Genomic DNA, 27,485 nt, shown 5'->3' with positions numbered 1-27,485 from the left:
AGCAACTACCAGCAGTTTGAAAACTTGTCTTAAATGTTTTGTTTCTTCAGCGCACACGTCTAAACCCGACTCGTCATCCAGGATCCTCTGCTGTTCAGTTTTTGAGAAATCAACACTGACAGCTATTTTTCACTTTCACAGACCTCTCTCTTTTACACAAAAAGAAAAAAAATTATCCAGATATTTTGGGATGTATAAAAACACCATTAGTGACTATTTCATTTTAACATAAGAAACAACATGTGCATATGTGCTCATTTAGGTTTTGCACTTCTAAAAAATGAATGCCAACATGAAAAAATGGTACACACATAAAAACACAATTCAGAAAAAACAGTTTATTTTTTAGAAACAGTGACTTCACTGAAATGAGCCTGTCTTCCAAGTAAATTCACTTTAGAAGTTGTAAACTTAAAACATTCAAGATGGATTAAAAAGAAATACACAAAAACAACAAAATCACAAGTTGAGCTAAAACCTCTCTGGCGTATCCATGGATCTTTGTCTTGGGCGTTTTATCATGAGGCCAGAAGGCTCTGAAATGTCTTTAGGTCCTCGTTTCCCTGATCTCACTGATGCTGCAGGAGAAAGAAAAAACAATGTCTGAACAATCAGTGAAAAAAAATCTATATCAAACAAGGGGTAAAATGATAACACTAAAGTTGACTTAAAGCTTAAATTTCTGAAACTTTTTCTCTGGACCAACTTTCTTACTTACTTATCTACAACACAAGTTCCAAAAGTACCTTTTAAGTACCAAGAAATGTCCTGCTAAATTCCAGAAAAGTATCTAGTTAAAAATCACATCATAACACATGTTCCTGAACGTATCCAATAAATCAAAGGAATAAGACCTGCATTAAAATAAGCTCCATTAAAGTCGCAGGAAAGTAGCTGTGAGGCACCTGGCAGGTTTCAATGGAGCCCCATAAAATACCTTGTAGGTTCAATAAAAGTTTCAGAAAGTACCTGTTAAATTCTATGAAAGTTCAGATTAGCAATAGGTAAGGCCATTGAGAGTTTTGAGAAAGTGTCTTTTGTGTTCCAGGGAAGTAGATTTAGATTTAAGTAGATAACCTGTTAAGTATCAAAAAAGAGCCTGGTCTCGGAAAGTACATGTTTAAGAAAGTGTGCGGGTAGTACTATTAAAGAAAATGCTTAGGTTTAGTAAAGAAAAAAAACAAAAAAACGATAGTAATCTGGTAAGTTCCAGAAAGGCTTCAGGTAAAATACGATATCTGGTAAGCTGTGGAAAAGTTCTACTAAGTATGAAAACAGGAAATACAACGCTTGTGGAAAGCATGATCCATTTTATGGAGTGCTTCGGTAAAAACAATCTTACCAAGCTGCCTTTCAATCTCCTCAAGCTCCTTCTTAGTTTTCTCCATTTCTTGTTGAATTTCACAAAGCTTCTGTATCGTAATATTACGCTTATCTTCCTCGTCTTTTTTCTTCTCCAAAGTTGAACGATATTGAATGAGCAACTCTATTCAACAACAAAATTAACAATATAATACGCATAATCTGACTGAGCAGTCACAAAAAAGTTCATTAAGGAAGTGTAAGATCTATCACCTATCTCCTTCTGCAGTGTGTAATAGCTTTGAGGTAGAGGGGCTCCAAACTTCTTCACTATGTCCCTTGGTGGTGCTTTATTCTGTGCGCCCCCGAACTTGCCACTGGAGTGGAGCCTGTTCCCGTCCCGGGTCAATATGGTGGGACAATAGTTCTTGTTCTGAATAACCTGTGAACAGAAAGTCATTTACGGGATAAAGAAGCCCTGCGGAGGTTAGCATGGTACCATCATCTGTCAGAGAGATTCACTCACCGCCTTCCTGTAATTGGTGGCAGACTCTATGTCATCCATGAGAATAGTGTTACCGAGGATATTTTTAAACACTGGAAAGGAAATATGAGGAAAACCTTCACATATGAGGTAAACACCCAACTGCTTTTTAGATTAAAATTAAACAATAAAAAAAATCCTCAAATGGTTTTAATCAGATGTAAGAGGACAATGTGCAGCTGATTCCACCAAAGCTCTCAATAAATCACACATTTTATAAAAAGTCGTGTATCATTCGAATGTGTTGAATGCATTGCTTTTCTGTAAAATTGTTGACAATTTTCCCAAAACAACATTACAAGAATCTAGACAAAGATTTGCACACATTTGTAATGGAAACACAGCTAGTGACAGATGCTCCTGAGGAGGACTCTTCTGTGCAAGTTTGGATTCCAGGGGGAATTATTTACACAAAAACTTACTTTAACAGCAGACGATCGGACCTGGACAACATTTAAAAATCTACAGAAGCTACAAACTCCTGGTAAAAACCCCCGGGGGCAAAACAATTATAAAAAAGAAGAGAAATCAGCATATTCCAGCTCACCAAGCTCACAGCTCTCCTCTTCAGTGGTATAAATCAGCAAGTTCCTCGCGTAGAGCGGGTTCCCAACTGGACTGAACAGTTCACGGCCTTGTTTTATGTGCGGTAGAGGTCTACAAGAAATAGGCCAAATAACATAATTAAAGCAAATTTCTCCACTTGTACAGAATTTCTACTGGGTACTTTCAGTTTTAATGAAACTGAAAGTTTCTGCTCAAAAGCAGATATGTTTTTATCTGCTTTTGAGTTAAATAAGATTCTGAAAAGGACAGGAATAACTGGAAAACTCCAATGGACCCATTAAAAACCTCTTACCTTCTGCACACAGAATATTCTAGAGTTCTCAATTCTCTTTAGGTCCCTTTTTAAAGTGTAAATGCAGAAAAACACTTTGAATTCATGACATTTTCACAATACACAGGAGTAGCAGATGGAAAAATTGATAAACAGATGCTTGAACTGGTCAACAAACCAGGATGGATTGATGGATGGACTGAGCACACAAGGGAAGGGATGAATAAACAGGAGGATGTTAAACAGATGGAGGGATTGATGGACAAAAAATGGTGGATAAACAGGGATAGGTAGAAAAATGAAGAAAGGATGTGGACAGAGAAAATGTGGGATAGATAAAAAATGAATGATGGACAAATAGCCAAGATGAATTAAATAATGACAGACTGATGGTTGAACATACAAATGGACAGTGGACAAAACGGGATAAATGGATACATTGATAAGCAAAATGATTGCTAGACAACTGGATGAATGGATAATATGGATGAAATTGGAAATATGGATGGATAAATTAACGGATGGTCAAAAACTGACGTTATGGCTTGAAACTACAAATATTCTCTTTAATTTATACAATTTTTCCTATACTGATGCAGAACTGCAGGAAATTGAATCCCATACTTTTCCAAATTGAAAAAAAACGAATATTCAGGAATAATGAAATTATTTCAACTCAGTTAAACTTAACTGAGATTCAGTTTAACCTTTCCCTAACATAACCTGGTAGTGATAACATTGAAACTACTGTCGAACTGTTGCTTTACCTGCTTCCTGGTTGCACATAAATGCTGTCGAGGGCCATGACCTGCTGCCTGCCATGTTCGTTACGGAAGATCCTCTGAGCTTCTGCTGTCGTCTTGGTGATGACGCAGTCCATTTCTGAAGACAGGTGCCAAGAAATGATCCAGGAAGCGTCCTCATCGCTAATATGTGCAAGGTGGCCCACCTGCATCCAAAACATCAAATGATTTAGACATCTGGCGCCTGAATAAAAAATAAAATTATTTTAAAAGATTCCATCACCTTCCCAAGGATATCTGGTCCACTGCGGTTAGACAGAGGAAACACTCTCCTGCGAGTACTCTCTATCGTTTCCTTTTCAGCTGTCTTTTCTCGGAGTAAGCTGTCAATATTTTGGATCTACAAAGAGTTAAGAGTAGAAATGCTAGACTCAGAAAAATCCACAAGATTACGATTTAAAAAACAAAATCTGGAAAACTTACAGATGAAAGTTGCAAAACTTTTATTTTGCTTTCTTCCAGCACTTTTTTGAGGGTTTCCTCTTTTTTGTTGGCATCCAGGACGTTTTCTTATGGGAGGAAAATGTTTTAATATTTTGCAGCAACAAAAAGCTGGGAAAGTGGTTTTATGCATTAAGTTGGGAACTTCTCAGGTTTTAACATTAAATCCCTTTTAAATGCATAATGTTAGAATGTCTGAAAGAAAATCACAGGTAGAGGTCAAAAAAAGAAATCTTACTAGTAAGCAATTCACGAAGTCTGGCAAGCGAGGAACATTTTTGGTTGACTTTCTCATAATTAACGGTCAGCTCATCCTTCTTCTTCGTCAGTTCAGATACTTTTCGTTGGTTTTCAGAGTCTAAAATGTGAAAAAGGAAGATGAACATTAACAAGAGCAATACTACCCATTTTTAAAGCTGGTTTTGTTTTTGCCTGATCAGATGTCAGGACAAATTTCTGATCCCAACCTAACTGTCTGGTTTTTTCACTTCTTGTAAATAATCTGTTCATTATTACTTCTGTTTTTGTAATTTATTTTTGTGTAAATCTACTTGCTTTGACTTGCCTTTTACTTTGTTGCAAGCAAAGTTTCCCAACTGAGGAAAAATAAGTTATTTGTAACTTATTCTATACTAATGGAAGATCTAACTTTCAAATTGATTTGCAGCATTTGAGCAATGATGAATGTCTCCCTTGTTTATGTTCATAGGAGAATTTAGTAGGAAATGATTGAACTTCTGTCAACATGAGGAATCGTTTGGTTTGTTTCCAATGCATTCATATTCCATGAAATTGACTAAACAGCTCCAACAGATCCATAAATCTTTTGCATATTAGTAGGACAGCTCTGTTATTAACAACCATTTATACAATGTACCGTTGTAAAAATGGAAGGGAAGTTCAAAAGGACTCAGAGATGTTGGAGGCATCGTCACTTCTGGTTTGAAAATGAGAATGTATCTTCGTCCGTTCTCTCCAGGACTGTTCTCCCTGATCGCCAGCCTCTGGCAAGAGTTGTTACGGTTAATATGACATAACGTTCTTCATAATGACTTCATGATAACATCACTGATTAGGAATGTTACTCACTTTGATGTGGATGCTTCCATCTTTTAGGTTTATTTGAAAAGTGCTGACCTCTTCAAGCAGAGGGAGGTTTCTGCTTTGCTCCCCATCAGGACACTTTATGGAGACCAACACCTTGCCTTTCAGGTTCTGCCCGGTTGGATTACCATACTGATCCTGAATTAATTAAAGGAAATCAGTGTTATATCTTTCAACAACTTCCGCTTTAAAAATGTAGTTTGAAGGACTGAAGCTCACCATAATCTTCAGAGTCATGTTCTCAACTAAAGTTCGGTTGGCGATGTCTCTGCTGTAGGAAACAACTGGGGTTTGTGGCTGACATTCAGGTCCTAGCTTGAAGGGTTGATTGGCCACTACATTTACGTTGATCTATGAGATGGAAAATAATCTTAATAAACAATATCATGTTGGGAATATAAGGAGCATTTTTAAAGATTCTGAAAAGTTGAGCCAATGTTGAGTCACAGCTGCCAAAATAAATCACCTAGCTTAAGAGGATTTATTTTTTTCTACCAAGCACAGCCTTATTTGAATGTGGCTGTGTTTGCCAGCTGAATTGTGTTAACAAAAAAAAGAAAACCCAAAGCATGTGCATCATAATGCATTACAAACGCATGCAAACCAACCTGATTACTGAACAAGACTTCTGTTTTTTCAATCCGCAGGGAGAATTGTATGGTGTATGTCCCAACACTTTGTGGGATTTTTTTATCTCTGCAGTGAAACAAATCATAATGACACATTTTTTACATGATTTGAAGGATCAACTGTCTTGTTGGAATAAAATGGTAGTTTTTGAAACAAAAAAACATGCAAGAAATTGTAAAAGCACCAGATTATTTAAAGAACTGTGGCTCATTATTCAACAACTATCATACACACATGTCAGCAATGCTTTTAGCAAACAGAAAAAAAATCATTGCTTTGCTTAAATTTACTCAACAAGACAAACATTACAGACAAGTTACCTAAAGTAATAACAGCATTTGTTCTCATTCTCCATCGGTTTACTGCACTTCAGCATAGTGGCCTGCAGATGAGGAACAGTTGGATGCCTTGTGAAATTATACAGATTGTCACATTAAAACAACAAACACTGATGAATTTTATTAGTTACCGTATTTTTCGGACTATAAGGCGCACATAAAATCCCTATATTTGCAAAAAAATCGGCAATGCGCCTTATATTCTGGTGCGCCTTATTATGAACAGTGTACCGTATGTTTTATTACGACTTTGGTAAGCAACGAAGCCACGCCCCTTGATTGAATCGATGTTGGTCAGAAACCTCGTGGAGTCAGCTTTTTATGCTTTCTATGCTTTGGGGTGGCGAACCACTTCTCAACCGTCGTCCGAGCTTTCACGAAGGCCGGAATCATCAATGAACAGCCAAGCAACAGCAATGAGACTGAATCGGATGATGACGAGAGGGATCCGGGCTTGCTTGATGCCGCTATCGCCCAACTCTTAAATTCCGACACCGAAGACGAGGAGTTTGATGGATTCATAGAAGATGAATGACTGAAAAAGTGAGTGTACTTTTTTGTGTAATATTGACAGTTATTGTTAATGGTTTGAATAAAGTCTGACCTATCCGACTACCGTATTTTGTTTCGCTTTATGCGCCTTGTAATCCGGTGCGTCTTATATATGAAAATAGATCCGTTCACTGATACTGCGTCTTATAATCCGGTGCGCCTTATAGTCCAAAAAATACGGTATTTTTATGACCCACCAACACAAACCAACCTTAATGTAAAAAGCAGAGGAATGGTTAATAATTTTATTTTATAAATAAAAGTCTTAAAACATGCTTGGTCTGGACTTTGACTGGGTCATTCTATAGATAATAATGCTTTTGTAGACCCGGTAGCATGGTTAGGATGAATGTTCTGCAACGTAAAGGTGAATTCTGACAACCATCTCCGTCTCCACTAAAGAAGCACATCCCCACAGCATGGTGCTGCCATCCCAAACTTTCCCAGACGTTCCCACTTGAGCATCCAATCAAACCTACCAACCATGTGCTCTTGGTCTCTATGATTCTATTTTGGCAATTTTGTAGTATGGGAAGCTTCTAAAACCTCGCAGAACATCTTCATATATACTAAGATTAAATTACTCACAAGTAATTTAATCAAGTGTACTTCATTGTCTCATTGGCCCATTTCTTAAGCAACTGTCTGCACTTTATTTAAGATATCAGAATAATGGGGGCTGATCAAATGCTTACGCAACGATTTTTGATTTTTTTATTTGTAAAAATTCTGAGAACAACATAGGATTTTTAAGCAATTTGTTACATTGCCTCTCTTATTTATAGTCAACTCACTGATTCTGGACGTGGCAATGACTCTCCCCTCCAATACCACATGGACAAATCGGCAGATTTAAAAGCTGTCATCGCACTCCCTGCATCAGACACCACGGCCACAGAAAAAACTAAAACACAAACACACACACAGCTGAGACTCCACTTCACTGGATTTGTGTGGGATTATTTCTCACTAAATAATCCATATCCTTTAATTAAAGGATATGGAAAAATACAAACCAGGGAATGTGTCTCCAGCTAGAAACCTGGCACTAGTGTCGTAGTTTACAGAAAGTGTGACGGGTTTGTTGGGATCAGGGTTGATATTGAAGTTCACATGTGGACCAGGGATGGGTTTCCTGTTAAAGCACCCTACAAATTCGAGTTGATAGTATCCCCTAGTGGAAGAAGAGAGCAGAAAGTGAAGTAGACATTGGATCACACTCACTTCAAGCCATTTTCCAAAATAAAATCTCAGTTTGTAGTTTTCATAATACACAATGCAACGTTTATTTTTTTAGTATGTCAAGACTTACTTTAACCCTTTCACATTAATAACTGTAAAAGCTGCTTTTCCTTCTGCATCCACAGGTTGGGAAGTGACAGATGTTGTCACCTGTCAACACAATATTCAACAGCATCATTCTTTGCATCTCTCTTTTTAAAATGTGACAGATACAGATTGATGTCTTTTACTGTCTTTCCAGCTCACCTTTACTGTTGAGGGTGAAGCTCTTGTCTCCACCACCACTCTCTGGTCTGGGGAAGGGTTTCCCCACTCATCACACAACTGCACAACGAATGGCGTGGAAATACCTGTACCATTCAAAAACTGCAAAGGCTGCCGACAAATAAAAGAGAAAAAGATGCAGGCTTTTATTTAAGTTGCAAACCAACAATTGTGTGATAAGTTAGTTTTATATTTACCATCTCAGGCCCACTGAGGAGTTTAAGCTTGGCGGGGATTCCGGCCGTCACTTTAAAGTTGATATGTTCTGTGTAGTCGCCGTAGCTGAAGCAAACTTCTCTGGTCCCCAGAGGCCCCGAGTTGAAACGAATTCCAGAGACTGCAACAGAACTGATGCTCTCCTTAAAATTAAACACATACAGAGAGGTTCAGAAGAATGTTCTGTTGTAACAAAGAATTTTGTACATTTTATTAATATATATTTGTTTAAAACTGAAATGATCCTACGGTGTCTGTTATTTTGAAAGGGTAGACAGTTTTTGTTGTTTTAGTGTTCTTTTGAGGTTTTGTAATTGTATTTGAAATATTTTTCACATTCAAATATACTGCAGTCATTTTTATTACTTTTTTAATGCTTGTAGAAAGTAGGCATCTCTGTTTATTTTAGCCTTTTTTCAGTTCTCCTGGAAAAAGCTTCTACTTTTTTGCCTCTCTCTCATACTAAGACATGTTCCTCTTACTTTGGAGTATTTTTCTTGTCAAAAATACATACATTTGTTGCTCATGATTAATCTGTAAAAAGGGTGAAACACTGGTTGGGGATTTTTTCAGGCATACAATAAGGCAACATATTTACAAATAAAATATGTGCTTCCAAAATTAAAAACTGTTATTTAGGTAGCTTGACTTTTGAATTCTTGGGTGCCTTTTTTAACACTCACAGTTTTTTCTAAGACAGAGACACAAAGTTTAAGTATGGTCTGCTATACATCAAGAATTTTTTGAAGTTCAGCACAGATGGCCTGGCGTTTTGACCCTGAGTTTAGAAAGGAACCTTTGTGTTGGATAAATTGTATTTTTAGTAATTATCAAATATTCGTTGTATCATGTAGCCTTGTAGTTACATTTAGATAATGTATAATTATATGCTTTTTCTCTTTTTCTTCTATTTTAAGTAATGTTTCTGTGTGTTAAATAACTTTGATTCCTTCCTGTGACCTCCTTGGGAAAGAGAGCAGTGAAGCCTTCCTGGGAGATAGCGGAGACAACTCTTCTAGCAGAGTTTATTGCCCAGCAATTGGTTTTAAAATTTATTGCCCAGCAATAAACTCTGCTCTCCTGTGTTATATGCAACATGTCCTACTCGACGCTGTGTCTGGTACTCGACTGGAGCAGAAGGATTTAGAGTGTAGATAACATGTGTCTAAATAGTGAATGTCATTAGCGCTGCAACTATGTGATGAATTGTTTTCCCCCTCCCTTTGAGAAGTTGCAGCGCCCGATGTAAGAGGGTTTCTAAAAGCAATAAAAAGCGAGGAGGGGACAAATGTGTTTCAGAGCGGTTGGAGATTTGTAACTGTAAGCACGTCTCTGTCTGCTCTCCTCGCGAGAACAAAGAATCTAACTCTCTTGTCTTTCCTGTGTTTGTTTAAATTGTCTTTAATAGGTATTTAGACCTGACACTTTGTTATAGAGTCTAGGAGGACAGTTTAGATTCTGATAAGCTCTGGGTGAAAAACAGCAAGGAGAGAGGAGTGCCTAAGACCAAATAACCAATCTCCTGCTGCTTCACGATACTGTATGAGTATATTTGGGTGAGAAGCTAGCAGAACCAGACCTTACCTGCTCCTCTGTATGTGTATATATGTCCTCCCTGTGTACAGGATTAAACATTGCTCATAAACGTTTTGCTGACATGAGTCGGGTTACTTAGCAATTGTTTGCCACCACAATTATCTCCAGTGTTCATTGGGGGAGGGGCAGCACAGGTAAATAGTTCATAATAAGACAACGTGGAGACACTCAGAACAGACACCCATGCGCACACACTTACTCCTTTGAGAAATTTACAGAAACAAACTAACTTAATAGTCACATAAATACTGGAAAACTGATATTTTGGGCATAAAACATTCAACATTTATACGTTTGCGTAAACTAGAAAATTAGGAAGAAAAATGTTGACATCCGATGTAGGAACAGTTGGATTTATTTTTCAAGTTATTTGGAGCTCCTGCACCACAAAAAATTTAATAATCAAATAAAACATGGACTTAAATAGGTTCGATAGCAGTATTTAAATTCACAATCACCTTATTCATTTGTGCATTTGTGTCCCTACCTCCCATATGAATGCAATGTTCGATTTATCGAGACCCTCAGCTTCCACAGCCATTGACCTCACACAGTCAGAGGTCAGGCTATTGGTGACATTGTCGTACCGGTCCACAAGCTGCAACTCTGAATGGTCAAAGACATTAAGAACCACATTTCATAAAACTCTAAATATTAAAATTCTTTTGAGTGATCAGGGGCAAGCTCACTTATGGGTTCAGTGACAGTTTCACCGAGTTTCACCGGGTTCTCAGGAACAGTTGCCTTCAGTCGCGCTGGTTCATCTGGACAAGGCCTTTGAACAACGCATGAACAGAAATGCAAACCAATCTCCTTTTTTGACCAAAAAATGCAGAAAACCATGTCAATTTATATTTACTTTGCAATTATTGACAATGTTTTTTTTTACAGTTTATAGCCTCAGATTAAAATAAAATACAATGAAGTTTGCATTTTTAATGACAAAATGTAAAGAATTACAAAGGCAGTGAATACTTTTACAAGAAACTTTAAATTCTGATATCAACTAAATTTATTTGAATGATTTCCTATATCCTCATGTGTTTACCAACCCCTTGCGACTTACACAATGGTAAAGCTGAAAGACACACTGTGGTCCCGGTAGGAGACCTGGTGGAATCGCTCTTCCTGGACTTTTGTGGGAACCTGAATGTCTGGCAGCCTTCCCATCATCAAAGCCTTCTGATCAATGTCTCCTGTCCAGTTAACCTTAAACACAGCCAGGATGCATCAAATCAACTTCAGAGGCACCAGAAAATAAGTCATTTTAGCAAAAACGTACTAAAATGTAACACAGTAAATGCAACAATATGTACAACATAGTGAGTCCCAAACACACCTTGATGTTGAAGGCTATTTCAGGTGTGACCTTCACCTCCTGGCCAGACTCATCATAGAGCTTAAAAAGGAGGTTTTCCAGCATCCCTCCAGCTTGCCACTGTATCTTTTCCTTGTACTTCAGCTCCAGCCTTTCCTCTCCCTCACAGAAAAGCTCCATCCGGGACACTCGACAGCTTGGCATTACCTTCAGCTCTGTTGTGATGGCTACAACATGTTTCTGACTCTAGAAACCAAAATAAAAAGAAACACAGAAAACTGAAAGACTGTAATCCAAGAGTTTAATGGTGGACCATTTGTTCTTAACTTACAGGCATGTCAAATTTAGCTTGCAGCATTTGTGGCTCTCCATTGACAATTTTCAGGTTTATAGGCTCTGTCACAATCTGGCCGGTTCCTGTGTTGCTGCAGTCTGTCACTGCCAACTTAAGCTCTGAAATCTAAAAAGAAAAGTTCATTAAGACACAGTAGTAATTGTTTATTTCTCAAAACAAAACCAAATAAAAAACACCTAACAGCACAATTATGCAGAGATATATGTTCACTAGTCACAAAACATTCAGGATATTCAACTATATGGTGAAATGTTGACAGAAACTTGGGCCTCTAAGTTGCCACTGGATGATGACATTTTTGAAGTAGTATGGCTTAGTATAAAAAGGTGTAGGTTAGCAGTGTTTTGACTTGATATCTCTGTCCAACTTTAACCCTAGTTCCTCTGGGACGATGCATAGCGTTGATATCTCCAGCAGCAATGGCAGCCAGAGATCAGCATTGAGGCGAACTAGCCCACAAACAGCCTCTGCCATTTTTGAGATCATGGCCACTGTGGTTATGTCCCTTTATTTAGGTTATGTAGCACACAAATTATGCTGATGAAAGTAATTTATAATGATGGGAACACTTGGATGTTACCTACCTTAAATGTGCCTAGGATCAGCTGTTTAAGTTAATTAGTGCATTTAAAATGCAATTTAATCAATAGATCAAGTATCCAAAACTTTTTTTGTGTAGTGTAATTCTCAAATTGTTGTTATTTTTACACCAAAGTCTTGTACCTGGCAGCGAACTATCTGTTTAGAGTTGGCTGTGATGTTTCCAGCCTCATCGTGAACTTCGACAGTAAAACTAACTGGGTTTCCATTCTCCACTTTCACTGGTTTTACTTCCGGTTTCACAAGAAGGGAATGCGGATTGCCTGAAACAAAAATAAAAAGAGAGGGAGAATTGGAAGTTTTCAATGAATTTACATGATGCCAGTTTCCAGATGTGGCTTATTACTATGTTTTATTGACTTTCAATAAAGTCAATAATTGACTTTCAATAAAGTCAATAAAACATTGACTTTATTGTCAATGTTTTATTGACAATAAAACATTGACATTTTTATTGTCAAATGTATTATCTATTATTATGTATTATGTAGATAATATACATTTTACTATACTGTACATAGTTAAATGTACGGTTTTTCACAGGTTATCTGTCTCATATAATGCTGTTATGATATGGCGACACTTTTAATAAATATGTAAACAAATATATTTTGTAAGTTACATGCTACAGCTTTAAATTCATAAATAAAAGCAGTCTTACCAGGAAAGGGATTGATCTTGATAGTCTGTGTTTGTTTTTTCAACCCTGGAAGTGTCACTTTCAGATCAAAGTTCTGCAAAAAAAATTTTAAAAAAAAGAAAGTTTTTGAGTATTACTTTATTTTAAATATCCACTAGCTCTTATATCAAACCAGAATGGAGATTATTTCTATGTTACCCTGGACTGTTGGTAATTCTGGACTTTCCCTATGATTTTGACACCTTTGATGGTAAAGCTGTTCCCACTGGTGCCCGTTGTCTCAAAACTCACTTCCAGATCACTGAACAAGCACAAATAAAACAAGAAAAAAAAAATCAAAGACTAAATATACATTATGAAATCATGTAAATATGAATACATTTAAGAGTGACTCACCTGCATTCAAGAACAGGCTTGAGATTTGGAGGAGGTTTTGTTGGGTGGCCATAAGAATCGGTCATCTGCATGGGAATACTGAATGGCACTCCAATGCGCAGAGTGGGGTTCAGTTGACCAATAGTAAAGTTCTCTGCATTTCCCTCTAAAAGGACAAAAACACCAAATGTGTCTGCCTGATAGAGTGTGGAAGAAAATGAAACCACTTCCATATTGGTCACATAAAGTCACTTTACCTTTGACTGTGAACTTGTGCTCGTAGCTCGGAAGCTCTTTGCCGCCATAGGACGTCTTGGAGTTGTTGTCACTTAACTCAGCTTTTAGAGTCAGAGTGTACTTCCCCAGATTGACCAGGGATTCTGCATTGAAGGAAAAAATTTTTTTGTTGTTATTCTTTTGGGTTGTGAAAAATTCAGAAGGGTAGGATGTGAAACAAACCATTTTTTTTGAACCAGTGTCCATGGGTAGGTACATATTGGGCACTGAAATAACAAATCTCTTTGGGTTGTTTGACTTCTTTGGGACCTATGTATAAAATAAGAGAAATCTACACTAAGAGACAGAACAATAAAGAACTTAAACAAGCAATGCAAATGAATTACAGTAAGGTAATGATAAGCTTGAAATAACATCTTATATAACACCAGTCATATGACTATGATACATCTGATCTTACCATGAAAGAATATTCTGAGTCCAACATTCAGTCTTATCCCTCCGCCTTGACCCCCTGTATTAATCCTGGATGAGATCGATTTCTCATTTCTGTTAAGAATTTCCACAGCTAAGGGCCCTGAAACGATGCAACACAGAATGATTGTTAGCTTGATTTCTTAAAGAAAACAATATTTGAGTTCAAGATTTTGATAGGAGTTGGCACAACAGGAATTTACAGTAAAATAGGAAAAAGTGAAAGCAACAACACATTACCTAAAGGAGTCCCAGCAGGAATAATAGCATTTTGTGGCAAAGGATTCCCTTCAGGCCATGTGACGCCCAGCTTTGCTGGCAACCTGGAAACAACGCGATGATCCCAGTCAAGATCATAATAAGACTACTTATTTAGAAAAAAAGAGTACAATGCAAGATTCAAGAAAAAATTAAAATGAAAAGTTGAATTTGTATATTTCATGTTTCTCTGCAAACATTAATTTATTATATACTTAATATTATATAATTATAATACTTAATTTATTGCATACTTTTTTTTACACTAATCAGGAGAAATTGTAAAACATTTACACTTTCCACAAGAATTAACTTACTTGTCAATGTCGGTCTCGATGTATTTCTTAATGCTTTCGATTGTAGCAGACCGGTCAATCTTGGAGATGGGTATAATCCTGGTGTAATTGTCATAAAGCGCCTCTGGCACCTAAACAAATGTGACATAAATCTGATCATGTTAGAACGATTTTATTTAATTATAATGTAAAGCTATCGGTTTCCTTTACCATATACATTTATTTATTTTAGCCCAATATAACATGAAACATGAAAAATCACAACACTGAAGAAAGCTAAAAATATAAAATATTTAGCACACAAAAAAGCTCAGTATTGACTAATAGCCCAGTTTACTCAAATTTATTTAAAATTTATTTAAAACATAAAACCTCATATTTATGTGAATAAATAAATATTTATTCATTTATGTGAATAAATATGAGGGGTTAAAGAATACATAAACTTTTCTGCACAAAGCATTTATTGTAATTTAAAAATGTTCTAATTTGGAAGGTAATAAAATAAAACAGCATAAAAATATCATAAAGAACATCTTGACAATAAAAGATCCAGACTGCAAAAGTGCAACTTAATTAAGAAGAAAATATTTCACTTGAACAAAATGTTTTTTTTGTTTTTGTTTGACAGATAGTTGATAGCTTTTTCAAACTGCATAAATCTTTTACTTACACGAGTGATTTCCACTTCTCCACCGGTGGCAAACACATCTCCGTCATGATCTCCATACAGGAAAAATTTATTCACTTTGCCGTAATAAATCGGCTGAGTTTTCTGAGATTTCACCTGTGTTCAAACATAAAAATATTAAAGGAAGAAGCCTACAGTGGAAAACAGGAATTTATATAGATTTAAGAAAGAATTATTCTCACTGTCTGACAATAAATCTGACAAAACTTCATTTTGTAGGTCAGTTAAAGTTATCAAAATTATCTTGCTCTGCTAAATGAAAATATATTGATGAATAATTTCAAGATTTTATTTTCAATTTTCCTTATATTTAAAATTTTTTACAGCAACTTTTTAAAATATATGACATGATTCAGGGTTAAGATATCTTTCTCTCACAATAGTTTGCAATTTTGTCCAATTCGTCCTGACAAAACTGGTGTATAAGCCTGTAGGCTGCAGTACTCTGCCTACAAACTTCTCTACTGAGAGCAAGTATTTCTGATGGCCGCTTAAAGACGTTGAGCCTACTGTCCTTAACGTTGAAACTATATTGATGGTATGCTAGAGTCACTGTGCATTTGGAAGACGTATGTGTGTCTGAGCTTTAACTTCCTGACTCAAGTCATAAAACATTAATTCAGTAGCATCACATTTTGTTCTCTCCCCATTCGGCTATTTATTTTATGAAGTGCACCAGTCCTTCCTTTACTAAAACACACCCACAACACGATGTTGCCACCTGTGTACAAACACAAGCCATGTTTGTAGAAGAAAAGGTCTTTGTTTTGTGTGACGTTGCAAATTCTAATCAAATTATAATGGGGTGTTAGAGCATTTCAGACCATGTCTGTACAGAGCTTCTTTCACAGGGCTTATCTGTTGCTGGTAAGAGTGACAGATATCTCCTCTGTCACTCTTACCAGAATATTTACAAGCTTTTTTTTGTTTGTTTATTTCTAGGGCTGACATACACATTTTGTTCTACTGATTTTAGAACAAAGAATTGACAATATGATGGCTTGAAATTCCAGTGGAGTGTAAACTTCCATATATTTCTTTGAAATGATGAAAGAGGCACCTTCAAGCATCTGGAAATTGTACCCATAGAGGAACCAGACCTGCAGACTTGCTTTTGATTACTTATGATGTAGCACAGAAGCAGTGTGTTCGATCTTAGTGTATGTACATTTCAATAATTGGAGAAAGTAAAACTGTATCTCTTCCATTTCTGGCATTTAGGGGAAAAAAAACAATTTTGGCAATCCTAACTCACTTATAGTAGAACAAGTATTTGATATAGCATCAGACAGTGAGAAAAATGTTTGTATATTGTGTATATCTATCTGAATATCTTCACTGAAATATGTACAATTAAATATTAATATTGGAACACTTACAAGATCCCCTGCTTTGTATATTTTGCCATCTAATTCAATAGTGGAGAACACCGCCCAGGGATACTGCGACTTCTTAATGGACACATCAGGTCGTTTCACAGTCTTCACATAGCCAAGGAACTTTACCTGCTTATCAAACTGACTGTGACATTTTTCAAGCCACTGGATGAACTCTTTCTGGATGTTTCGATTTTTTGAGGATTTCTGTAAAATTCACAGTAAAAACCAGAAAAAAAAGCATTAGATGCACTATATTATTCCACTACAAACACTACATATACTGTAGATAATGTAGTTTTTTTCCTGTAGCTCAGAGAACCTACTTTAAAATACTTTTAAATACTGAACAAAAATTAAAGTTGTCGTCTACTCTGGATCTTCAGAATCAGAACCAAACAAGTAGAATAAAATTTTTGTGTTCCAATAATCTGAAGTAAACATCCAGAAAACTGCAAAACTGTTCAAATACTTTAAATCAAAGTTTTAAATCCATTTGTTTAGTCACCTTTGATTAGTAGCAGGTGAACATAGATTAATTCTTGTGTAGATTGGAAGTTTTTATTATTTTTTCTTTTTTTACCACACTAGTGCAATGTTTATTGTTTTTCATTATGTAAAGCACTTTGAAATTCCTTGTTGCTAAAATGTGTTATACATGCAAACTTGACTTAAAACACTGAATCATCACCTGAATGTTAAAAACAGGGGTAAAAAGATTATCCTTGTGCCTCAGTTTCAGCTCCAAGTCCATAAACTTCTGTTTGCTGGCATTGACCCGGAATTTGTCGTTGGTGAAAAGCACCCCAGAGAAGCGGCTGAAACACTCCAGGGGCAATGTACTTTTATTGGGCCGACGGCACCAATCGAACCTGGAACACAGACAGAATTTTATTTTTTTTATTTTATTGTTTTTAGCAGAAGCAACATTAACCAATAGTCTAAAGTGGTTCTAGTCAATAACTTGCAAGTGTTCTGGGCTAATACAAATAGAGCTACTCATTTCAGTGTAAGCTGTTTTGTTTGATTGCTAAGCAAACCTCTGTGCTTCAGGCTAAAACTATACATGTGCTGCCATGGGCAAAGACTGGATCACAAAACAAGTGGGCTTTTAGGTTTTTCAATCCAGTTCAATGCTCCACATTCTATTGTATATACCGTTCTTCATGCTTATTTTAAAATATAAGAATCCAAAAGTTCACAAGAGAGAAATGGAGGGACGGCAGTAAGAAAGGTAGAAGAAAAATACACTAATGGAAGTTATGTGTTATTTAAATTATAACTGCTAATTTGCTTTATTTTTAAACCTTTTTTGGTTTTGCCATGTCCTGGATGGCTAAGACTCTATGAGTAGGTAGAAATGAATATCTGGGAAGTATCATAACTTAAACATAATGCTCCAAGCACAAGGGTTTTAATAGAAAAATAGTCAGGTTTTTTTATGTGCGTGTGGTTTTAGAAGCTCTATGTTGAAGATGGGAAGAAATAAAGGCATACATTTCTGTTTTTCTATCTGCTCTATCTCTGCTCTCGGCTCCCACATACTGAGCTGTTGGCTAGTTGCAGCGATCAGCCCCTCCCATTTCAAACTCTTCTCATTAACCTAAGAGTTAAAGAACTAAATATCATTCAGATATTTGCTACCTTCTACAAGCTTAAGTCTATCAAAGCAATGCAGCCAGTTTTGCTAGTTTTGATCTAAGGCATATTGTGGCAGTTTATCATGATTCAGCCAAAGTAATAAAATAATTAACTACAGTCTGATTTTTATTGTTAACATGTTTCTTCCTATTGAGCAGTGAACGTAAATAAAACTTACAGCGTCTTTTGCTGTAAGTATTTACTTACTGGAGGGTTTTCTGTTTGTGCTGCAGAGCCACAGCTAGCTCCACACTTGAGCGGCTCTGACTGAGTCTTTGCCGTCTGTAACAAGTTGGACTAAACATTCTAACAATGTGGACCTAAAAACTTATTTTTATTTTTGAAAATGGTGGATTTATTTTGTTCTCTTCCGCCTTTTCATATTGTTATTTGTTTAAATACAAAGGTTTCTTTTATGATTTTTTGGGGGGGGGGGAATTCTAGACTTTTCCAAGATTGGAGGGGTCTGGATCTCCACTGGCCCCCCCAGGATTTCCGCCCAAGGAGGTGAGCGATACAGACTTCAAGTTTTATCAAAATTTTGTGATATTATTATTATAAGGTAAAAACTATTTATCATTTTTGTTTTTCTATACTGCTGCATTACACAGCAATCATAGCCCCACAAATACAAATGTTGCTCTTGAAAAACATTCGTCAAAACTCTTCTTTAGGACACGTGTCACGTAAAGTGTCATTTGTATCACTAAACAGTGCACAGTAACTGCATTTAATCACATTTTAAAAGTATTAATATTTATTGATACTTTCATTGAACAAACAGTGGCGAAAATAGCAGAAATAATCTCAACAATATAGACATTTTTGTGGAGTTTCAAACATCATTAATTGGAATTTACTATGACAACGATAAATCTGAATTCTTATCACACTAAGAAATTGTTAGAACTGTAAATATTTTTTATCCCATATATAGTTAAAATTAACTTTAAGGACTGTGAGATTGTTTGTATTATTCTCCTTTGTATGTTATTGTGAGAGATGTCTGCAGGAAACTGCAGGCAGCGTGCCAGATTGGAAGCAGATACCAGCCACTCTAGAAACAAAACTAAGAACTGTTCTTAGTAAAACACCCAAAGGCTAAAGGATCAAAGATTGTGACCCAGAGTCACGGCAACTGTTTTGAAGTTGTCACATGTACTAAGACAGGAGATTTCATTGTATAGAAAGATTTCTGACTGTGTGTTAGCAGCTGGTTTTATTTTTTCACCTCTTTTATCAGCTGCTGGCCAATGTAAATTAGGTATCATGATGCAAATAAAGGAGAAGCAGGACAGGATTCTCAGAGCGAGTTTAGAGACTGTGAAAATCAGACCCTCCTCTCTGCTCTCCTCGCGAGTAAAATCCGATTCATTTGTCTTTCTTCTTCTTTTGTCTATTTTAAGGTTGTAGACCTGACAGAAATGTATAACATTAAATGATAAACAATACAATAAATGCCCACCTTTGTATTAATTTGATACTGATTTATCAAATTAATGTGAGTTATAAACATTTGTATGCAGGTGAATAAAAGAGATTCTGGTGTCTAAAGAAAGGTTAAATAAGCTATGCTAACTGATAGAATGATTACCAATGAAAGGATGAGAAAGAGAAAAACAGAAATTCAGAATAAGACAATATAATAAAATACACAAGAAAAACAGCTGCATACGTCCCAGTTAATTTTGAAAAACATTTGAAGTATACCAAAACAAAAAATAAATGTTCAACCCATTCATACGAATGTATTTACTCAGAAACTGTGGTGTAAGGGATGAGTCGTCCATTCCAGAAACACTCAAAGATATCCCTCTTCCCTCTGGCCCGATTCATGGTTCCAGACTGATTCTCATCATCATCTTCCTCAACAGGTGCTAAAAAACAGAAGCATTTATTGTATTGTTTATTATTTAATGTTATACATTTCTGTCAGGTCTACAACCTTAAAATAGATCAAGCTCTGAGAAATATTTTCATAAACTGCATGAGATCTGAATACCTTGAAGAGCATTCAGATCTTTGGGGTAGGTCTCCTTGTCGTAAAGAAATGGATGATATCTCAGGATTCCGTCCAAGATGCCACCGTCGGGAGTGGAGGCCTTGAACTCAAATGTGTCTACAGCTGAGTTTATGTACAGGGTCTGCAAGTCATCCTGCACTTCTTTGAGATTCTTCTGACGCAAACCTTTAGGCGGTTTCTCCCGCAAGGTTACCTGCCAAAAACAATTTTTAAAAAAGCATCTGAAATAAAGACACAAGCTGAGATAAAGTGAAGGTGTTTTTATTTTTTTCATAAAGCAATGTAAATGGCTACTGAACTGTTTGTTTTTTTTCATCTTGACTAATTTAAATCTATAATTCTGGATGGAATGATCACCTTACCATGAGTGAGACATGTATTTCACAAAATGTTCGTAATATTTATACTTTGTTTGGTATCTAAACCTTGAGAGACTCAGCCAGAGTTTAATAACAATAATAATAGTACTTTATTGATCCCCTAAAGGGGGGGAGAGTTTGATCTTCTCTAGCATTTTGTCTCTCGTCACCTCTTCCAGTGGAGCCATCTTGAACTGACTCAGCCTTTCTTATCAATTATCAACAGACTTAATTTGTTAAGTCTGTTTAAGTCTTTCACCTTCATTTACTACCCCCAGCACACCACTGCATTGAAGATGGAACTAGCCACTGATGACTGATAGAACATGAAGAGCATCCTATTGGAGATGTTAAAAGACCTGAGCTTTCATAAGAAATAGAATCTGCTCATGGCCTTTTTGTAGAGCACATCAGTGTCTGTAGTCCACTGTAGCATCCAGTATAATGTAAAACCACATCTGCCTCTGAAATGGAGACTGGGAGCAAATGTGTTTTCTTGTTGCAGAAACTGAACCATTTCCTTGGACTTGTTTACATTAAGCAGGAGTTGGTTCTCTCTGCACCAAGTCACAAAATTATCCATCAATGTCCTCTACTCCACCTTCTGTCCCCCTTTCACACACCCCGCGATAGCCGTGTCATCTGAGTACTTTTGCAGATGGCACAGTTTGGAGCAGTGATTAAAGTCTGCAGTGTAGGTGGTGAATAGAAACGGAGACAGCACAGTTCCCTGGGGAGCTCCAATGTTACATATTAGACGGTCTGATTTGCAGCTCTGTAATCTCTCATACTGAGGTCTGGCTGTCAGATAGTCGATGATCCAGGTGATGAGTGATGCATCTACATCCATTTTAGCTAACTTCTCGTGTTGTAATCCTGACTGGATGGTGTTTCAGGCTGATGAAAAGTCAAAGAAAAGGATGCGGACAATGGTGTCAGGTCTGTCGAGGGAGGAATAGGCCCTCTGCAGCAGGTATTTAATTGCATCATCCACTCTTAAGTGGGGCTGGTATGCAAAGTGGAGAGGATCTTGGGCTGCATCCACCTGTAACACTTCTGTCAAACCGGTTAAAAAACTGGTTCAACTCATTAGCTCATTTGAGATCCCAGCAGGGTCGTTAGCTTTCCTCTTCAGTCCTGTGATCTCTCTCATCCCAGTCCAAAACTCTCTAGCACTGTTTTTTTTTTTTTTTTCATACAGCTTTCTATTATACATAGCTCTGTCTTCACACAAAAAATAAACATAAATAAACATAAATCCAATTAAACAAATGGCTGTTTATCCAACCTTACTGAGGTTGACAGGATCTGCAGGGAGGAATGAAACAATAATACTTAAAAGACAGATTTTCCAAGGATAACCTGAGGTTAGAAGAAAAGAAGAGGACCAAAATGGAGCCCTGTAGCTCTCCGCTTATTAAAAAATATTGAACAAAGCCTGTGATTTAATTTGATGCACTATGAAATAATGAAATGTGAAAAATGTGATCAGTGGTAAAAAAAAAAAAAACAGTCTTTGGATGCACAATACAAGAAAAAGAAAACAATTACAGTAATAGTCAACCAAACTCACCACAATATTAATATTTGGACTGACGTCTGATTTTTGAGACTGGTCCATTTTGTGGTTTCCGTTGACTCCATGAATGTAATAATGATAAATGTGCCTGAAAAAACCAAAAACAAAACAAAAAAAACAATATTATGTCCTATGCTTCTGACATGCATGGGTTTCATACTCTATTTAATATGAGTGAGCAAGCTCACGCTAGCTGTCTGGTCCACTCGTGAAAATCATCTTTTAGATAGTTGATGTGATCGTGACAGACTCCTGTTATAACAACAGCAGTGAAGCTTTCCTTCCTGGTTTCCTCCTTGATGATGTCCTGAAGGAAGCACTCCTCGTGTGTTATGTGCGAGAAGTCACCAGGCTGCCGCAAGAGAGTAAAATGAGATGTGCAGCTTGCCTTTATCAGTGAATTAATCAAACACTTTCTTTAAAATCTCTCACCTTCCTGTTTAAGATGGTCCCTTGGTAAACATCCTCTTTGTTCTTCTCTTTTTTCTCAAATTCGTCCTTTGATAGAACCAGCTCATGAACATCTGGAGAGTTTCTTGGTTTGCTGATCATCTGATAGTTACAAAATGCTATGGTTAATTATACAGATACATAGATTTTGTTTTTGATTTTTTTTTTTTTACATTTCAAAAAAATATTTGTTCAAAAAATTTTGGGGGGGAATTGTGTTATTTTTGGTCAGCGGTGGTTTCAACCTTGTCCCTCTTTAATAGATACTAAAAACTATGTTGTCTCCAATAACTACATATTAACAATAAAATTAAGTGATTGAACTTAAATTATATTCAACCGCTTGTGCTTAATCAAAAGCCTCATAGTTTTGCTATTGATTTATATGCTCAACCAGTACTCTGCTGCCCCAATGGAGACTGGATCAAAGGTGTCAGATCAGACACATTTTTCTAATCTGGGAACATTTCTCCAATTTTCTCCAATTGAAATCATCCCTTGTCCACTGCTCTCTGGACAAGGGGTTTCCTCATCCCACTTTGCATCAGCAGGAGGAAATCCCACAGTAGTGGTTTGGCAGCACCAGAAGCAAAACCAAGTCTGAGATCATACTCAGATTAGAATGTTGTTTTTTTATTCATTTAGTTAAAGGTGAAGCTTAAGTCGTTTTTCCTCTCAGCTTCCTTGCCAACGAGCGGGTACATTAAGAACTGGACGGGACATTGAGGATCAAAAGAAGTGTTCCGCCAGATCTCTGGGGAATTTGTTTTTGGTATAGCAATACCTGCCTGCTATTGAGGCTGCACACTACAAAAGGTCCGGGCCACCTGTGACCAGACCAGACATGCGAAAAGGGATTTTGTTACCTTTTTCATACTGATCTGTAAAATCTCATGTACAGACAATTTTATAAGTATGATGTGTGTTTGAATGGGCGCATATCTATGAGAAGCAATGTCTGTTGCTTTTTACCTCCACTTGTGGAAACTTGTGTAATTATTCATTGCCAGGGTTTTAAAATGTTATTTTATGAAATCTCTTTTACTGGAAGACTTAGCTAAGAGGCATCGCGGTAAAGTTGGTACTTCTGGAAAAATAATCCATTAGATATTTGACTACAATTCATAACGCCATGTTTGGTAAAACTAAATAACCTATCAAAACACACAGCTTCTACTAACTGTTGAGCATGGAGGTGGAGGTATAATGACTTGAGCTTGTTTTAAGGCTACAATTCTTTAGGAACATTAAATCATGTATTTAACCATCTGAATGCACGACCAACAAAGCAATGCTGTAAACATCGAGTTGGCCAGAATTCCTTCACAGAGACGTGAGAGACTGATGAAGTTACACAGAAAACTTCTGCTAAAAGTGGGATAAGAGGTATTGAATCATGGTGTGTAATTTTCACCCACAGAGCACCTTTCTGCTTAATTTTGTTCTCCCATTCTGTCTGACACTGTTTTTAAAGGTGTAAGAATAATGTTTATTCATGTCCTGCAAAGTCATCACAGTAATCTAAATAAAAACAACTCATTTTAAATGGTTTTCATAAACACACTCACTCTGACTGAGTTTCCAATGTGGAACGCTGCTTGTTTGCCCCCAACTCCAAAGTAGGATATATCACTGTTGAGACTGCGAGGTACAGGATTGGGACGAGTGTAATCTTCTCTTTCACTAGATCCCCAAAAGGATTTCCAAGAAACAAGACAGGTAACATGACAGAATTATGTTTTTGTACAAAAAGCTATTAAAGTGCACACACTCACTGGGAAGTCTACAACGAACCTTTCAAATGCGCTGTTTTCCCTTGTGAACTTAGAGAGTCTGTAAACAGCCCAGTTATTGAGCTGCTTGGAGGTCATCCCGCATCCATTGTCCAACACCACGACAGCAGGCTTCCCAAATGTTTTGTCAAAAAGCTGGCAAAAACACACACATTAATTCACTCCAGTCCTAACATTATAACAAAACTGAACACAAAAGTCAAGGTTAAATCAAGTCTGCATATTAAGAACCAACCAGCCGGATCTCTATCGTCCTGACTCCTGTGTTCTTAGCTGTAGCCGAAAGAGAGTTGTCCACCAGCTCAGCAAGAGAGCAGGCTGGAGGAATAGAAGACATCAATATAAAAAATGCCAAGAAACACAGAAATGAGGAAGGTTATGATCACGCTATCTTAATTTCTGGCTACCCATTTACAACATAGAAACTCACGCAGTGATTTCTGGCCCTCGGCAAAGTATTCAAATGTTCCGCTCTCGATTAGCGTGTTGTAATGAGGAACAAAGTTGATGACCTCCTCAGCTGCCACTGGAAGGTCTTGGTCCTCGCTTTGCAACAAGTAGAGGGTGCTGTTATCCTGAAGCTCCTCTATAAGGAGACAAAGATCCAAATTATGTTTTTACAATCAGTATTTTTTTTTTGCATCATGTTCATGAGTCTCTTCACTTTTCAGCAAGGATTTACTCACTAAATTTGACATGGTCAACAACTGTTCTGTCTGTTGTTACCAAACAAAAGTTTTGCCATGGAGGAAGACCAAATTCCTGTGGGCAGAAAAAAAATATATATTTCAGCTTTATTTAAGATGAAACATGCAGTGATTTCCAACGAACAAACATCTGTTCATCACATTTTACAAGCAAAATAAGTGGGTTATAAACAAGGAAAGACTTAATAAATACACAATAATCCCATTTTGGGCTGCAACTATCTATCATTTTAGTAATCAGTTATACTGATGATTAATCAGATTTAAAATATTGCACATTCAGCAGATTTTTCATTTAACTACTTAAGCTTTTTTATACAATGCTACACATTAAAAGATGCAAATAATTTGTCAAAAAAAAATCAAAAAGGAACCTTTTATTGCCTAAAATTCAACAAAATAGCATTCCTCTAGTGTATGCTTTATCATTTGTAGCTAAAAAAAAATACTTCTAACATCAACATATGAAAAGCTCAGTCCTTTCTGCTTGACATAAGATCAACACAGTGCAGGGCTAATCTATTGACTATATTTTGATTAACCAGAGATTTTTATTTCCTTTTTTGTATCTACAGAGACAATAATATGGCCAAGTTTCCTTTTCCTAAATCCTTATCTAACACGCTCATTCTGCAGGTTTACGAGGGAGACTGGTGCCTAGCTCCAGAAGTCAATGGGCAAGAGGTGGGGCAATACAGAGACAGAACTAAAAGTCATGTTTTTGGACTGTGGGAGGAGATAGAACCTACACATGCACAGGGAGAACAAGACCCCCGGCCCATGACCTTCACGCTGCAAGGCAACAGTTACCACTGTGCAGCCCAATTTTAATAAAATATGTTTAAATATATATTTTTTTAATTGTTAACCAAATGACAAAATCAGTCCAATAAACATAACTCTATTGCAATATAAAATAGCATTTGCATAGCACTTTATCAAGTCACAGGACTCCAAAGCACTTTCCACTACTTTCAGTCATTCACACGCTGATAGTGGCAACCAACATTGTAGCCACAGCTGCCCTGGAGCAAACGGACATTTCGTTTGCCTATAAACCTGTTGCCGTGAAGAAGAGTGACGCTCCTCTCACAGTGCCAGAGTCGCCAAACTTCTCCAAACGCTTCCGGTAACAAGAAGCAAGATCCCTTTTATGGCAACATCCTTTGCAAATATATTTTCAGTTTTTAACTGTTGCAATGAGGTGCCTGAAAACCGCTTTTGTTTATAGTTCTACTTTCCAGGTCTCCACCTCTGACCACTACCAGGAGGAAAAGTTCCCATGTTGGAGAGGGGTTCAAAACCATACATCACCATCACTGTCACATGACCAAATTCCACAACTGCTCTTTTACTCATAAGCAAACAGCAACAAGATGGAAATAAACATTTAAGAAATGTTTCAAAACCAGATAGTCCAATTAATTATTGTCCGAAATATCATACAAGGTGGGTAATTTGCGTCACTTTTCCTTTTAAGTTTGTCAAAGGTATTTGAAGTTTTCCAAATACCACTTCTTTATTTATTTTTTACTAAATATTTTCCTTTATACTTTATTTTAAGTCAATTCTACCTTATAGGGTGGTAAGTAGCCATTCCTTTAAACCTACAGAAACATAAAAACGTATCTTAAAAATAGATACCAAGAACAAAACTGCCTTATATTTGGAGGCGTCAGTGGCCCTTCATGCAACCCCAAAACAGAGCAGAGAATCACAACTTACCCTGTGTACAAGTCGAAGAAAGTCGTCAAGGTCCAAACCGAGTTTCAGAGTTTTCTTCAAACCCTGCTGGTATTTGGGTAGGTAGTTGTACACATTAATCATATTGCTCAGTGCTTCCTGCAGCAGCCCAGAGGAACGGTGCACCCCGTCAAACTTTCTCCGAGATTATCGACCACTTTGCTGCAGAAAACGTTTCGAAGCACCTTGCGACATGTTCCTACGTTAAATAAACCGTCTTCTGTGTCCTGTCTTTGTAATGTTAAGTTGCTTCGGATATTCTTTTCCAGAGAGTATAAAAAGCATCAATTTTTCTCGTGCGTGGTGTTGCTACGAGGGTATACGGAGAGAAAAAGCGTTGCTGTGCTCGAGCTCCCGGTGGGTCTTCCGGCTGTTTTTCCGGATCCTGTTCGTTTAGTTTCGCTCACAGGAAAAGATTGGGCTCTTTCGGCTTCTAATTGTGCCCTCCTAACAAGTCAAATGAACCTTTTTTTTCATTTAAAGAATATGAAAAAGTTTAAAGTTTCTTCTCATAGAATGACTCTTCACAAGTAAGTTGAACGATTTTAGCAGCTTTTTTTTTATTTGTCTTTCAAAATCTTTCTTAAGAATGCCATTAGAATCAGAATCAACTTTATTGGTCAATTCATACAACTTGACTTTGGTCCCATTTTCCTGTTTTCCTGTTAAATGCAGACATTTTAAATGAATATAGATGATT

General features: G+C 36.8%; 1 protein-coding gene and 2 long non-coding RNA genes across 3 annotated transcripts; all 3 read right to left on the bottom strand.

Annotated features, from left to right (window-relative positions):
- Nucleotides 1-323: 323 nt before the first annotated feature.
- On the bottom strand, nt 324-27,159 carry smchd1 (structural maintenance of chromosomes flexible hinge domain containing 1). Its single transcript, XM_032551466.1, has 47 exons — nt 26,768-27,159; nt 25,022-25,097; nt 24,766-24,921; nt 24,571-24,653; nt 24,337-24,470; nt 24,111-24,225; nt 22,525-22,644; nt 22,281-22,444; nt 22,087-22,180; nt 20,134-20,347; nt 19,888-20,008; nt 17,182-17,362; nt 16,494-16,697; nt 15,097-15,210; nt 14,445-14,554; nt 14,110-14,192; nt 13,856-13,972; nt 13,618-13,704; nt 13,416-13,538; nt 13,180-13,324; nt 12,982-13,084; nt 12,805-12,877; nt 12,267-12,406; nt 11,520-11,648; nt 11,210-11,434; nt 10,937-11,079; nt 10,560-10,645; nt 10,358-10,476; nt 8,256-8,417; nt 8,041-8,169; nt 7,865-7,944; nt 7,569-7,726; nt 7,347-7,456; nt 5,983-6,044; nt 5,641-5,728; nt 5,252-5,383; nt 5,018-5,170; nt 4,806-4,932; nt 4,167-4,286; nt 3,911-3,996; nt 3,711-3,827; nt 3,452-3,633; nt 2,394-2,503; nt 1,829-1,899; nt 1,576-1,744; nt 1,343-1,486; nt 324-578 (listed from the first exon to the last, which is right to left on the bottom strand). Exons 1-47 carry the CDS (start codon nt 26,867-26,869, stop codon nt 472-474), a joined length of 5,868 nt encoding a protein of 1,955 aa, XP_032407357.1. The 5' UTR covers nt 26,870-27,159; the 3' UTR covers nt 324-471.
- Nucleotides 8,652-10,350, bottom strand: LOC116711885 (uncharacterized). Its single transcript, XR_004337356.1, has 2 exons — nt 9,700-10,350; nt 8,652-9,070 (listed from the first exon to the last, which is right to left on the bottom strand). It is a non-coding gene; the product is annotated as an uncharacterized LOC116711885 (long non-coding RNA).
- On the bottom strand, nt 9,181-9,609 carry LOC116711884 (uncharacterized). Its single transcript, XR_004337355.1, has 2 exons — nt 9,346-9,609; nt 9,181-9,289 (listed from the first exon to the last, which is right to left on the bottom strand). It is a non-coding gene; the product is annotated as an uncharacterized LOC116711884 (long non-coding RNA).
- Nucleotides 27,160-27,485: the final 326 nt, after the last annotated feature.

The sequence above is a fragment of the Xiphophorus hellerii genome, chromosome 21 (assembly GCF_003331165.1).
Source record: "Xiphophorus hellerii strain 12219 chromosome 21, Xiphophorus_hellerii-4.1, whole genome shotgun sequence".
In the NCBI taxonomy this organism is placed as follows: domain Eukaryota; kingdom Metazoa; phylum Chordata; class Actinopteri; order Cyprinodontiformes; family Poeciliidae; genus Xiphophorus; species Xiphophorus hellerii.
This window is presented reverse-complemented; position numbering and strand designations above follow the sequence as displayed.